The sequence below is a fragment of the Lemur catta genome, chromosome 10 (assembly GCF_020740605.2).
Source record: "Lemur catta isolate mLemCat1 chromosome 10, mLemCat1.pri, whole genome shotgun sequence".
Lineage (NCBI taxonomy): Eukaryota > Metazoa > Chordata > Mammalia > Primates > Lemuridae > Lemur > Lemur catta.
In genome coordinates this window covers 72155835-72172121 of record NC_059137.1, presented here as the reverse complement: position 1 = coordinate 72172121, position 16287 = coordinate 72155835, and the positions used below count along the sequence as shown (strand labels likewise).

General features: G+C 34.6%; 1 protein-coding gene across 3 annotated transcripts in view; it reads right to left on the bottom strand.

The window, feature by feature from the left end:
* The window catches only part of VPS13A (vacuolar protein sorting 13 homolog A), a 197911-nt gene that overhangs the window by 162578 nt on the left and 19046 nt on the right, over positions 1-16287 (bottom strand). For all 3 annotated transcript variants that reach the window (XM_045562601.1, XM_045562603.1, XM_045562602.1), the window contains exons 6-14: positions 12198-12307; positions 11485-11544; positions 9604-9663; positions 9308-9388; positions 8858-8915; positions 4097-4224; positions 3802-3908; positions 2824-2995; positions 376-438 (exon numbers count right to left, since the gene is read on the bottom strand). In XM_045562601.1, coding sequence (XP_045418557.1) covers positions 376-438; positions 2824-2995; positions 3802-3908; positions 4097-4224; positions 8858-8915; positions 9308-9388; positions 9604-9663; positions 11485-11544; positions 12198-12307 — 839 coding nt within the window. The remainder of the gene's footprint in view (positions 1-375; positions 439-2823; positions 2996-3801; positions 3909-4096; positions 4225-8857; positions 8916-9307; positions 9389-9603; positions 9664-11484; positions 11545-12197; positions 12308-16287) is intronic.

Genomic DNA, 16287 nt, shown 5'->3' with positions numbered 1-16287 from the left:
ATATATTTTTAGTTGGCCAGATAATTTCTTTTCTATTTTTAGTAGAGACGGGGTCTCACTCTTGCTCAGGCTGGTCTCGAACTCCTGACCTCGAGCGATCCACCCGCCTCGGCCTCCCAGAGCTAGGATTACAGGCGTGAGCCACCACGCCCGGCCATAGCCCAATTATTTAGAAAAAAATTTTTTCCCATAGAAACCTGTCTGACTTAAATGGATGTGGCTAATATTAAATCAAATTTTCTTATAACACAAAAAAGCAAAATTGAACCCTTTTTAGAAAACAATATAGCACAATATTAATAACATCACAATGTCTGCCATAGCTATATGGAATTGAGATTTATTTTTACTAATTGAAAAATAATCTAGAATTACCTCAACTTCTGCCTGCTGTCTAGCTATAGTTATATTAAAGACATCCAGTGCTTTTTCCAACTCCTGAAAATACAAATGAAAATATATTAACTTTACATAAGTATATAATTTATCAAATTGCTACACTAAATAAAAAATATAATAGAAAACAAAAAACAGAATATCCATCAATATAATGTACCTGGTTAAATTCTGGACAGCAAGCTTGAACATATATCAGCTTGGAAATTAGTAAATCAGAGTAACTTTTTGAACAATGAAATCACATCACACATGTGAGAGTTACAGAGTTACAAACACGGAAAGATATACACATGCACTGCTTAAAATGACATATTTCAGTTTTAACTACAACTAAGGGTAAATAAATATATTAGTGACATTTTCTACTAAAAATATAATTATAATTCCATATTATATGTACAGTTTTGTATGTCATTATTAAGATACAGGCCTACCTTGAAGACACTGTGGGTTGGGTTCCAGACCACCACAGTAAAGCAAATCAGAAAAATTCTTTTGGTTTCCCAGTGCATATAAAAAAATTATGTTTAAACTATAGTGCAGTCTATTGAGTGTACAATGGCATGTCCAAAAAACAATGTACATACCTTAATTTAAAAGTATTGTTTTGCTCAAAAATAGTAACAATCATCTGAACCTTCAAAGAGTACTTGTAATCTTTTTGCCAGTGGAACATCTTGCCTTGATGTTGATGGCTGCTGACTGATCAGGTTGGCGGCTGCTGCTAAATGTTTGAGTGACTGTGGCAATTTCTTAGTAATGAAGTTTGCCACATCAATGGACTCTTCCTTTCACAAAAGATTTCTCTGTAGCATATGATACTGTTGATAGCATCTTACCCAAAGAATTTCTTGCAAATTGGAGTCAATCCTCTCAAACCCTGCTGCCACTTTATCAACTAAATTTATGTAATATTCTAAACCCTTTGTTGCCATTTTAATAATGTTCACAGTGTCTTCACCAGGAATAGATTTCATCTCAAGAAAGCATTTACTTTGCTCTTCCATAATAAGCAACTCCTCATCCGTTCAAGTTTTACCATGAGATTGCAGCAATTCAGTCACATCTTCAAGCTCCACTTCTAATTCTACTTCTCTTGTTATTTCCACCACATCTGCAGATACTTCCTCCACTGAAGTCTTGAACCCCTCAAAGTCACTCATGAGAATTGGAATCAACTTCTTCTAAACTCCTGTTAATGTTGATATTTTAACTTCATCCCATGAATCACAAATGCTCTTAATGGCATCCAAAATGGTAAATTCTTTCCAGACAGTTTTCAATTTACTTTGCCCAGATCTATCAGAGGAATCACTAATTATTTTGTAAGGGAGCTATTACATTACAAAATGTATTGCTTACATAAGACTTTTTTTTTTTTCCAAGACAAAGTCTCACTCTGTTGCCCAGGCTAGAGTGCCGTGTGTGGCGTCAGCCTAGCTCACAGCAACCTCAAACTCCTGGGCTTAAGCAATCCTTCTGCCTCAGCCTCCCGAGTAGCTGGGACTACAGGCATGCATCACCATGCCTGGCTAATTTTTTCTATATATACTTTAGTTGGCCAGATAATTTCTATTTTTTTTTTTTTTTTAGTAGAGATGGGGTCTCGCTCTTTTTCAGGCTGGTCTCGAACTCCTGACCTCGAGCGATCCACCCGCCTCGGCCTCCCAGAGTGCTAGGATTACTGGCGTGAGCCACCACGCCCGGCCTTCTTAGTCTCTTTAAGCTGTACTTCATCCATCTGTAAAAGAGTCCCTTTTGAAATATGCCATAATGCTAAAAGATAAGACTAATCAAAAAATAATTAAACATAAAGTTGCTGGTAAAGACTAGAGATATGACAACAATTAAGAGAAAAACAGCTGTGTATAAGCAGAGAATTCAGGCAAGTTCATGCCAGAGATATAAAACTTTAGGGAAGAGTAGAATTGGGATAAGAAAAGAGATGAAGAAAGACAGATGGCATACATGAGCACATTCACAGTTATAAGAATGTGCACTATACATACGGAAGACAAGAAAAATTTAATTAACACACAGTTAGATGGTAATATAGAGGAAATGTCGTGGTGACACAAGGCTTTGGTACCAACACAGAGAAGTTCAGAATCAATGGAGCAAACAGTTTTTAGGCTTTTAAAGGTTGAAAATGCCATAATAAATAGAGGCTTCAAATTACTATATGCATGAACCCAAATTCCTTCAGATTGAGAATAACCTTAAATTTCAAAAGCTCACAGGAGAATTTCACCAAATCTTGTATTACCTCAGTGAAATTAAGAACAGAAGTACAAAAAAGTCTAAGTAAAACAAACAGAGATGGTCAATAAAAATTAGAGTAAATAAGTAGGAAATATTAGTCACTAAAGACTGAGAAGGAATTATATACTACAAAACATTCAACAATTTTTTTAAAATGCTAACCTCCAAAGACATGAGAATTTCACCAGATGGCTTCTTACTTGTTAACTTTTTTTTATACAGTTCTTTATATTTCTTCACTTTTTGTCTATGTTCATGAATATGCTTCCATGACCACATCCGTAAGGTGGGGGAAACATTTACTTCAAGAATACCATGTATAGCATAAGCCCACCTAGTTAAAAAGAAAAACCCCACACTTAACACCCACAAATCAACACTATGAAACATAACTGGTATTGCTTGTAGTGTAACATACATAACTATATCAACAGAGACTATGAAAATGGTATATTATCTCAGCACTTCCTTTTTACCCAATCATGTTTGTATTAACAATCCATTAATTATTAATCTTACCTCTTTCCTAAGTGAAAATAAACAAAATCATTCAATTTTTTTTAAAATAAATACAGTGCTACACAAGAACTAGTAAGGCATTAACTGGCAAATAACATTTTAGTCACCTGAATGATAACTGACATAGTCAACTGAAAGAGTAATTGTAACTTCTAGAAACTAGGGAATAGCTTAAAAACTGGAATAACAAGACTTTTGAATTTTAAAATCGGGTTACACTGCATAGACTCCATAACTTTTTTAGGTTGTAAAATACAGGCTTAGTAATACAGGTTTACTGTATCTGATAAGGAAATTTGGTGTAAGAAAAAAAGACACTGCTAGAAAACACACCAGGATATAGCTTTTTAATAATTCCAAAAATGCTAATCCCTCTACAGTAAATGAAAACTATGATATTCTAGTATCTCTAGTTGTAAACTGCGTTAGGAAGAATCCCTTAACTCAATTTCATTACCTTAATAAGCTAAAGCAGCTACATACTTTTCCAACCACAAATCAATTACAGTTTGTATTACACTTTAAAAAGAATATCTTAAAATTTTCTAAAATAAAAAAATTTACTTTTATGCTACATTTTTTAAATCTTCCAAAAAAGAAAAAAAAATTTAAGGTATTTACCATTCCCTGGCGTGGGAGTGAAGAGGTACATCAGGTTTGAATTTCCTGTATGGCAGATTTTGTGTCATCATATCAATTGATTCAAGAAGCTCCATAACACTAAAATACTAAATAAGAATGGAAAAATTAAAGCACTTTCATGTTTCACATTTTTTGTTCAATTACTGAAGATAAATTATTGACTTTTAAAAGAAATGTTACTATATAACATGAATTTCAGAAATATATTTAAAATCTCAGTTTTGCTTTTATCAAATAATAGCTCACAGTTGAAAATTTCGTTAAAGAAAATCACCTGTGGTTTATTAAATTCAATTGCTATGTTATGTAACTCAACATCCAGGTTTATTTTTGGGGCAGAAAAATCAAAATCTGATCGGCGATTCATCTGCAGTTTGGCATTAGAAGATATGGGGCGAAATACTGCAAAATAATACAAATTGAAAAAAATTAAATTGAGTTATATTTCAAAAGTCTCAAGGCACTAAAAGGATCAAGTTGGAAACAATGATTTTCATTTCTTTTATACTCTTTTACTACAGTTCCCAGATGTCCATACTGCTATGATTTGGTCAGATGAACCGTTCCTTAATTAGTGGAAAAGATTCTTTTATCTTTTTCCTACTTTTAATTCATGTTGTCTTTTGTAAGTACAATGAAGGCTAACTGAACTTCCCCTCAAAACACCAATATAACCCTTAAAAGCAGAAACATTCTCTATAAGGAAAAACAGTCCAATAAAATAGTTTTAATAAAAGTATACAGTTTAATAGTATGAATGAACATTAGAAACGCTAAGAGGAAAAAGATTATATTTAACATTGATTTCCATTATATAATTATAATTTATGAATTTGTGATCAATTTTGCTGTATCCACCTGTTCCTCCTTTTAACTGGTAAATGGAAGGGGGAGAGGAGTGAGAGTTTGCCCAGGAATACCTGCTTGCTCAACCCACAATCTGGTTGGCTCAACCCATAATCTAAGAAAAATTCATCTCAACTCTTTGCATTTAGTGCCAAGAAGAATTAGAACCATGCAGAGGGAGATCAGTAAAAGTAGAATCTAGACAGAGATCAATCATTAAATTTTAAGCTAATTTGTAAACAAAGATAATATATTCCTTTTGTTTTAATCATCCCTATGAACTAACACTTCAGTTTTCACATATTAAACATTCAAAACTATTTCTTATTTGAATAGAAATAAAAGCTTAAAGATCTTGCTCTTTCTTCTGCATTCCATTTTACACTGGAACAACAGGAAAAGATAAATAAATTTATGGGTTGGTGACAGGCACTACCCTAGACCTACAATTCATTGATCCTCTCTGCTTCATGTCCTCGGTACCATCCCCACCTACTGAAATTCCATCATCAGTTATTCTAATCATTTTCTTGCATTCACCCGTAACTCCTCTGACATTCTTACTTCATCAGTACTTGCCAAGCAAAATTCATCTGGCCCTAAGCAGCTGAATGTGGCTGGGGAAAAAACACATATGATCACACTGCTCAGTGTCACTTTAACGTCATAAATCTAAAGTGGGTTCCTAATGCTACTGAACAATCGCACATTCCTCTAGTCCAGGCATTAGCCAACTCCATGTCACAGCCTGTTTTTGTATGGTCAGTTAGTCAAAAACAATCTTTACATTTTTAAAGGGTTGTTTAAAAGAAACAAAGAAGAATAGAGCCACAGGCTATATATGGCTTACAATATGCAAAATACTTAATTTACTATGTGGCCCTTTCCAAAAAACACCAGTGTCCAACCCCCAAACTATTCCAGTGGTTCTCAAACCTGAGTATTCATCAGAATCACCTGGAAAGATTATTAAAACATCAAATGCTGAGCACTTCACCCACAGAGTTTCTGATTCAGTAGGTCTGGGATAGACCCTAGAAATTTGCATTTCTAAATGATGCTAATGGTGCTAAAACTGTACTTTGAGAACACTACTCCAGTCAACTCACTCTCTCACTCCTCTAAAATGCCTATTTCATAGCCTCTTTTCCCTCCAAAACCTCAGATATTTAAAAAAAAAAAAGTAAGAAAAATTCCTTAAACTTCTATCACCATATCTACCCATCTACCCAATATATTGAGACTTCTCTTTTGAAACTAAACTTTATCTTATAAATTAACTGTTCATGCTCCTGTCTACAGCAAAGCTCTCCACCTGCGCACTAAACACCATTTCCATTCATCCAGAAATTGTCCCCCCACTCTTCTTCATCATTAATTTTTCATTTTCTACTGGGTCATTCCAATCTCAGCCTATAAACAATGTGTCATCTCTCCTAGTAACTATAAAAACAAACAAAAAGAAACAGTTCATTCCCTCTTCCCTCTCCAGCAGGTATGCCAGTTATCAATTTATTACCTCTGAGCTCCAAATTCACTTTTTTTTTATTTTTTTGAGACAGGGTCTCCCTCAGTTGCCCAGGCTAGAGTGCAGTGGCATCATCATAGCTCATTGCAACTTCAAACTCCTGGGCTCAAGCAGTCCTCCTGCTTCAGCCTCTGGAATAGCTGGGTCTACAGGTGCATGCCATCACACCCGGCTAATTTCTCCATTTTCGGTAGAGACCAGGTCTCACTTTGTTGCCCAGACTGGTCTCAAACTCCTGGCTTTAAGCAATCTTCCCACCTCGGCATCCCAAAGTACTAGGATTATAGGTGTGAGCCACCGTGCCTGGCCAGATTAAATTCACCTTTCACTGCCTACTCTGAAAAATGATTTGGGGACCTTTAAACATTTTTCTTTTACCAGCTGACATAATGTTAAGCTTTATCAGTAAAGGACACTGGAGAGACACTGCAAGAGGAAGGAATTCTGCTGCCTGGTTCTAGCGTGCTCGTTCAACAGGCTCCTGCAGTGGCATGGCATCTCCAACATCCAGCTCCTACCAAATAGATGGCTTCTCCAGTATCCAGTTCCTACAGCATGAAGGACTTCAGCACTGGCCATTTGCAGTGTATGGCAGCCAGAAGCAGCCAGAAGCCAGAAACTTGCCCTAGCACCCTGCTAAGGCAGTTTTATAGTAGGGTACATCCAGAGAGACACCTCTTCATGAGCCTCCCTAGAGAATAGATTTCCAGAAAGTTCTACAGGGTGAATTTCCAATAAGTTTTGCTGGCATACCACCACAGAGACTTTCTCAACACTCAATGAGCCATGCCATACTCTCTCTAACAAGGTCTAAATCTCAACCCTGTGAGAGGGGAGCCCTCTCTTTTTTGGGCACCCCATCTTGGCCGTAGGGTAGGGGCAATTCCTTCTATCTACTGGGCCTGTATTCTTCAGTATTCTCTCTACTGTTTACTAGCCAATCCCTTGTTACTCCAACCTCCTCTTATAGTTAGTAATTCTTTATATTAAACTTTCCCTGTTCAAATTACTGGGTGGTTTCTCTCTCCTCATTGGACCTTGACTGATATAGCAGGATATGACTGCAGGACAAAGGAGAAGTAAGTCAAATCTATAAAAGTAGATTTGAGAATCATAAACACATTGTAGATGACATGGTTTGGATATTTGGCCTCTCCAAATCTCATGTTGAAATTTGATCCTCAATGTTGGAGGTGGGGTCCGATGGGAGGTGTTTGGGTCATGGGGGCAGATCCCTCATGAATGGCTTGGTATTATCCTACAGCAATGACTGAGTTCTGAGTTTATTACTTCATGTGAGAGCTAGTTCTTTAAAGGAGTCTGGCACTACCTCCTCCCTCTCTTGCTCTTGCCAGAGGATAGTCCTGCTCCACCTTCGCCTTCCGCCTTAACTACAAGTTCCCTGAAGCCCTCACCAGAAGCAGATGCTAGCATGATGCTTCGTGTATAGCCTGTAGAACCATGAGTCAAATAAACCTCTTTTTTTTTTTTTTTTTTTTGAGACAGAGTGTCGTTTTGTTGCCCTGGCTAGAGTGAGTGCCGTGGCATCAGCCTAGCTCACAGCAACCTCAAACTCCTGGGCTTAAGCGATCCTACTGCCTCAGCCTCCCGAGTAGCTGGGACTACAGGCATGCGCCACCATGCCCGGCTAATTTTTTCTATATATATTTTAGTTGGCCAGATAATTTCTTTCTATTTTTAGTAGAGACAGGGTCTCGCTGTTGCTCAGGCTGGTCTCGAACTCCTGACCTTGAGCGATCCACCCTCCTCGGCCTCCCAGAGTGCTAGGATTACAGGCGTGAGCCACTGCGCCTGGCCAAACCTCTTTTTTTAAAAAATAAATTATCCAGTCTCAGGTATTTCCTTGACAGCAATGCAAAACAGACTAACACAATAGGTAACTAAACATTCCGAATGTTTCCTCTGAAGAAAGAATCGAGAAAATGAAACCAAATTCAAAACAATGAAAATAATATTTTAAGAGTGGGCACAAGAATAAGGGCCACTTGAGGAAATAAAGAGCAATCAATCATATGGGTAGAGTAATACAGTCAGAAAAGTATCACTGAAGCCAAGAAAAGAAATACTTCCAGGACAGATATTCTATGGTTAATGATATCAAGGCAGGCAAACTCAAGCACTAAGTTATCTATCACCAATCAACATTTATTGAGGGCCCTCAGAGAAGAAACAGTACTCCTTTTCCCTGTATATTTTAGTAAACCATGTCTGATTACAAAAGTAATATACACTCATTTTAAAAAATCTGGAAAACAAAAAATAAAAGAAAATTTAAATGCACATTTTTAAAATAGTAAGATCACACTACAGGCTGTAGCAGCTAGCCTTATTAAATTATATTTGACATTTCAAAATGTCTTTATAAACATTGTCCTAATTATTATTGAATAATACTTAAGAGATTTATCACAATTTACTAAAATTTTCTTTTGTTGGACTTCTTCCCCTACAGTTCTGAAATACAATCAAAGGCTCTGCAACAATAAAGTATATAGAAAAGATAATTGTTTTGCTTTTATATATACGTTATAACCATATTTAACTGTATAAGAGAAAATTTAACATGAAATAGCAGTGATAACAATATTAATTTAAAATCTATGATGATTAATTTCATTTATCTTATGAAACATTACTTACCAAAATCATAACCTTCTGCAACAATATGTTCTTTGACAATGCCATTCCTCAAGTCATTCTATTAAAAGACAAATTGCTTTTATTTATATTCATGCCAATATGCTTTTATCCTAAAAAGTCCTATTATCTACAAAAGAAAAACGTTTAAAAACAATTTAAAAAAATAAATAACTGAAACTGAGGAGGACTTGGCTATGGCAAAATATTGAAGTGGTTAAACAATATCCCATTAAACCACTATCACAAAAGCATGCTCTAGGAACTATTATGATGTATATGTGTACATGTTTGTGTGAGTACATACATATTCACCTTTCTGTAAATTCTGCCAATGGATTTTGCCTAGAAAAAAATACTAACTACAGTATGTTAGATAAAAGACAAAGAATTAAACCTTATGCAAAAGATGATACCAACAAATATATATACACATATAAAAAATTTACTTACCAATGATTCATCATAATCATTAAGATAAAACATCTGAGACTTCACATTCCAATAGGCAAAAAGGTTATCCAATTGGATTAACTGAAAGTAAAGTTTATTACAGGAATCATTGTCTTTGAAGACTTTTTAACATATGCTATTTTCAGAAGTCTCAAATAATTAAGTGAACCATATCACAGAATTAAGCAAATAAATACAATTCACATAAATCCTTATCTATATATTACCATTTGCCTTTCTAAAATTCTCTTTCATCAGATCCATAAGTTGACAAATATAGTATTTGTTTATTTTACCTTACGAACTAGTTTCTCAGTTTCATCATGTAAACATGGAACCCAGTATTGATCAGTTGTCTGAAAAGCGAAAAAAGAAAAGCAGTAATAAGATCATCACATTTGAAATGGCAGAGTGATAAATCATTATCTATCACACCTTAGACAAATGTTCCATGAAAATGCCTTTGAAAACATATCATTCAGTCAAGGAATATTAACTGACCACAAGAAAGTCTCTGTTTTCAAGGAGTTTATTGCTGGTCAGAAAAGCAAACAAAAATACAAGCAACTACAAACAGGTAAGTGCCACAATAGAGGTTAAATACACAGTTCACTGAGAGAACATGGCAGAAACATCAAACTCAGGGGTTTGATGAAGTGATGTTATATATAAAACCTAATATATAACATATAAATTAAAATTATGGATGCTAAGATTGATAGGGAACATAATTCAAAGCAGGAAGAGTCCAAATGTATGCAAATATATGACATGTTCAGGGAACTAAAGTAGCTCAGCATGGCCAGAGAATATAATACAAAACAGACAAAGAAAAGAAGTGAAACCAGATATGTTACCTGGGGTCAGATTACAAAAAAAGTTCATATGCTGTTTGAAGACAAAACTACAGACTTTATGAAAAGCCACTAAGGGGAATGAAGTGATCAGATCTTTATTTTAGAAAGATGTTTTCCTTCTGAATGGAGAACTGGATGGATTAATTAGAAGAGTGGTTCTCAAACTTTAGCATGCATTAGGATCACCTGGAGGGCTTTTTAAACTATAGCTTGCTAGATCTCAACCCTAGACTTTCCAACTGAATAGGTCTGGACCAGCAGACAAGTTTCCAAGAACCTCCAAAGGTGATGATTAAAACCACTATTGTCATGGTTATCAACGATCTTTACATTACCAAATCCAATGGCTAAGTCTCTGCCTTTATTTTTCAACCTAAGAGCAGCATCTGACAGTTTACCCCACCCAACTTTATTGAGTAACTTTTCCTTTGGCTTTTCTTTTTTATTTTTCTTTTTGCTTGTAGTGGAGCCATGTTTTAAAAGGAAATCATACACAAAATCCAATAGACATAACAAAAAAAAGTATGTAATGAAATACTATACGGCAGTTAAACTGAATGAATTGTATTATATGTGGCAACACAGATAAATGTCAAAAACACTGTAAAGTAAAAAGGAACTTATAAAAGAATCATACAAAACATTTATGTAAACCTTTTAAAACCTACATTTTTAATGATATTATATATTTTTTAATGGCAATATTATATAAAGGTTTAAAAACTTAGGATGTTAATCTCTGGGGGAGGAGGGAAAGGTGAGACTAAAGAACAAAAGGGATTTAAACTTTATTCATAACAGCTTACTCCTATAAAAAATATTTAAGACTAAGTAAATGACAAATTTAACCATCCATTCATTCTGGAGGCAAGCAAATCTTTCATAATTCTCTATGTGCTCTTATGTTTTTAAATTCCTCATTTCAAAAATTAAACAAAGAAATTATGACACAACAATGGTGGTGAGGAAATGGATGATTGATTTGTTTTTCAAGGCTTACCGAAGTTTCAGATATGAACATTTATTACTTTTATTTTGTACTTACTCGTTAAAAATTTGGAAATGGATTTTTGAGTAAGCAAAAGTATGTAACATAATTATCAATAATAATAGGCACTCATATTTTAAACTGAATTTGATTTTCAACCATTTTTTGAAACATGAATGTACTTATCCTCAATTCTGATCCAATCTATGCCCTTTCTGCACCAACTCTATATAGACACCTTAGTTCTGATGATGGCACGTACAAATAGTAATTAGTAGTTTGACTATACTGCACAATTAAATATGATTAAGTTTCTTTTATAAACAAAGTACCTGCATGCTGAGATTTTGAAGGGAAATACCAAATGACAGCGGTTTGTCTCGATTAGTGATCTGAAGAGGAAAGAAAGTAAATTTTACTCAGAATTTTAGTAGTTGCACAAAATTCACTTTATAGAAAAAGTATCTGATTTCAAACATTCAAAAACACTTTACTATTTTCCAGAATAACTTTTATTCCTATATGTTCCCTAAAATAAATTAGAATACTATTAATGTATTAGCATTGTATAATAACACTATATCGGCATAATGTTTTTCATTTTACAAAAAAAGTTTTATTTAAAAAAAAGATTGATACACCCACAGTAGGATTATAAAGCAAACATGTTGAGGGAACAAATGAACCATTTAAAATCAAACAAAATTAATTTAGTCTAGCTCTACTGATTCCTAGACCAGTGTTTCATCCAGGAGGTAAACAGAGCATGTTTTAAAGTATTTTTAAAATACATAACTGCTAAATTCATAACTCCCAAGGCATTTTCCATCATGATCTGATGTTTGAACATTTTAGGCAAGTGTAAAATCAAGCACTCACCACTGCAAATTACAACCATAAGTATAGAAAAGAAATATGTCATCTTCAGCTCTGTATCTCTCCATCTCCCAGCATTTAATAGATTAACCACTACAGAGTAGGTGTCAATAAACAGTAAAATAACTTAAATATGAATATGAAAATAATCATCTACTAAAATACTTACATCATCTTCATAACGAATATGAATGCTGGAAATTTTCACTTGAAGATTTTTTATGATCTGAGTAACTAATTTTTCTGCAAAAGTATCCTGCTTCTCTTGCCGATCTTGTTCTACAATTGCAAATATTTGTTTTAACTTGAATAAAAAATATACTCTATAAATATCTACAGATTGAGGTAATATACTTCTGTTGCCTCATTAAAGAAAAAATATATGTTTATAAATAGAACACTAGTAGCCTACTTTCCAAAAGTCTTTCAAAGACAACTAAACACAAATTTTTCAAAAGCCAGTTTCTTGTACCATGAGTCTAAAGTTAACCATGTAGAATTTACTGGTATTAGATTTTATAAATTATCTTTTAATTATGCCTGAGTACACATATGGAAAACAATGAAGATTATTGCTATACCTATTATTATAATAGGCATAAATTAGCAAATTCAGTAACAGCAGAAAAGCAGGTATCTCCCTTAAAACTAGTGATACCATCATAAATTGTCTGTGCTTACAGCTATAAAATAGTTGAATATGCTCCTCCCCCTAGTAAACACAAAGTAGAAAATTATAAGATCCTCTCTCTCTCTCCTTTCAAACAAAGATGAAAGAAATTCATCATCTATTTCATTTTCAGAAAATAATATTAACTATCTTTAGTTTCAATATCTTCCAGGGAAATAGAAAGAATAAAGAATTGAGGTTCCTAATTTTTCTGAAATGTGCCTTTGATAACCACTAGTTACTATCTCTTTGACCCCTTTAAAAATGCCAATGGCAGCTATATCCTTTTATATTTCTAGTCCTGTTCCTTCTTTCATATTTCTAGTCCTTTGTATAGATGGTATACATATTACATATCTTTTCTTCTAATTGTCTACTATTCCCTTATTCAGCCAACCCAGAAGGCCTTAGAAAAAGGAATGTTGAAGAAGACATCAATCGTATGTACTTCAAATACACCAAAGTTAAGTGAATACATTTAAACATAAAAGGACTACAGAATTAAGCAAAACAACAGTAGCATTCAAGCCCTTTAAAGACAGAGGATCATATTCTATCTTTGAATCCCACCACTACCTAATAAAATCCTTTGCTCATTTAAATTCACTGTCACTCAATTAAATGCTAAATCTTTCTTTCACTACCCACTAGCTACCTCCTGACTTCCTCATGCAGCTCAGATTCCATGATACATTATTTCACCAGCACTTGAAACTCCTTTGCTCTTTTTTCTCATTTTCCTCTGCCAATAAAATATAAAAACATGCTAGGTGAGTACTAGATGAAAAAAAAACCTGCCAGGTGAGTACTAGATGAAAATAATCGCAACAGGACAGATTAGAATTATCATAAACTAGTTGTCCCCAACCTCAACCAACCAGCAACCTTCTACATTTCTCTGGTCAACATGTTCACACTCTCTGGAACAACCACTTTAAAATTTGTTTTGACTTTCCTCAAAGCTCCAACAACTCTGCTCCTGTTCTCATTACTCTTAGCAAATGACTTTGCTCCCAACTTTGGAAGAACGAAAAGATACACGAAGGTAACTCCTCCGCCATTATCACTCAATCACTATAGTGATTTCTAATGTGACCAATGACCTACATGTCAAAAATAAAATGATTAATTTCTCAATCCTCTTATCTGATATCTCATCAGCATCTGATATATTCTTTGCTTCTTAAAATAGTCCTTTTCCCATGTAACCAGAAACTCCAAATTTCCTACTTATCTGTACATTCCTTTTTGATCTTCTTTGTCTGTTTGCCTCCTCTATATAATCACAAAATGTTGGATTTCCTTATGGCTCAGTCCTGGGATTATTTCTCTTCTTATTCTATAGTGTTGCTAAAAGGAATCTCACCTAGACCTTATAGCCTAAACTATCATCCTAATGCTGATAACTTTCAAATGCATACTGAATAAAGTAGGAAGTGAGATATAAAGTACAGAAAACTTGTCATATTCAGTAAAATACAAATAGTTCAGTATGGCTTGAGTAAAGAATAAAGGAGATAAGAAGGATTTGAGGCCAAATAAGGATTTGAAGATGGAGTGGTACACAGGATTCAAATCATGAGAGCTCTTATGTATCTTCACCAGTGAATTTTAAGCATGATTAAACATTTATATTTTAGACCTATGTATAAAATGGTGGGACTTCTGATTCAACATGGTAGATTGCATGCATTTCTCTATTCCTCAGTAAAACCTCATTAAAGCAAAAAAAAAGGGGGGGGGAACATGGATAAATCCCCAAGACAAAAGAAAGAGGATAGGAGAAAGAATAAAGGAAAAAGAAACAAAAATTTAGAAGCTGGAAAGCAAACAGCATTAGCATACAGCAGAGAGGAAGAAACTCAATCCTAAATGCCCACAGATGGAGATGCCAATGAAACACAAGATAAGTTTAAAAAAACAGAACCTAGAAAGATTCAGGAACTAGAGACCCCACAAAACAAAATGGCAAACAGGGAGCATGACAGAGAGAGAGGAAGATATACAAGAATTGGTTTAAGTTTGTATAATGAACAGCTGAACGGTTAGGTTCCCCTCCTCTCCCAGCCCAATAGCCAGGAAACTTGTCCCTTTCCCACTCTAGTGAGAACACAAGGTTTATTCTAAAGAAAATGGACCTAACAGACTCCAGACTCTGATACTATGCACATGGAAGGCTAGGGAAAACCCCATACCAAAACAGAAAGATTACTAATAAACTAATAATCACCAATAAGCATTTATATATAGCCATAATAATATTAATATAAACAATGAATACTGATTTAACCAAAATATGATAGACGTATATCTGGAAAATAGAAAAATGAGAACAATCTTCAAAGTCCATCATAAAAGAAGGCATATGTATAAAATATACATATACATAATATCTAAACTTAATAAATTAAGTAACAGAGATGTGAGCATTTTATTTAGCAACATGATAGTTCTCTAGGGAGTAGGGTGCAGAGCTAAGGCAGAGACAGATTGTTTTAAAATGTGTCCTACAGTACTGCTTAACTTTTAAAGCTATGCATATGTATTATCTTGATAAAATAAAAATAATTTTTAAAAGCAAAAAGCATAGGAGACTTAGGAAAGAGAGGATTAAGAGTAGGGTTGATGACTACACAGGATATGAAAGAATTGTGACAGAGAAGAAAACAGCATTACAAGAGGTATTGCCAGGGAATATGAATTAATCTCCATTAATGTTTGTCAATAGGTAAAATGATTATTATTGGAGTTTATTTTTCATTAAAAAAAATCAACGCATTGCAAGAATAGTAAAGTCAGTACACATACATTTTTCTTTTAAGATGTTTAGCTATTAAACGTAGGACAGAGGAGAAGATAAACAGATGACTAGGTTAGGAAAATGACTTCATGTTCCAAGATAAGAAGAGGCTATATTTACATGCTAAAGAGCAGACCCACTGAAGGAAGAAGTGAGAGTCAGAGTATAAAAAGTAGCTGGTGGCCGGGTACAGTGGCTCACACCTGTAATCCTAGCACTCTGGGAGGCCAAGGCGGGAGGATCACTCGAGGTCAGGAGTTCAAGACCAGCCTGAGCAAGAGCGAGACCCCCGTCTCTACTAAAAATAGAAAGAAATGATCTGGACAGCTAAAATTATATATATAGCAAAAAAATAGCCGGGCATGGTGGCGCATGCCTGTAGTCCCAGCTACTCAGGAGGCTGAGGCAGAAGGATTGCTTGAGCTCAGGAGTTTGAGGTTGCTGTGAGCTTGATGCCACAGCACTCTAGCCCAGGCAACAGAATGAGACTCTGTCTCAAAAAAAAAAAAAAAAAAAAAAAAAAAAAGTAGCTGGTGATGAGGACCAGAAGATAGGTGAAAAGGAATTAGATTTCTGCAGGACACCTCTTCCACCGATAAAAAAGGAACTGTGGTAATGGACCAAGTAAGTGGTCTAAGCTGAATGGGAAAAGATGTAAAGCCAGAGGGTAAATAAACAGATTGGGGGCAGGGGGAATATATATATATATATATATAAGAGAGAGAGAGAGAGAGAGAGATACATACATAAAAAGAAACTATCTCCAAAACAGTGAAGAATTGATGATAT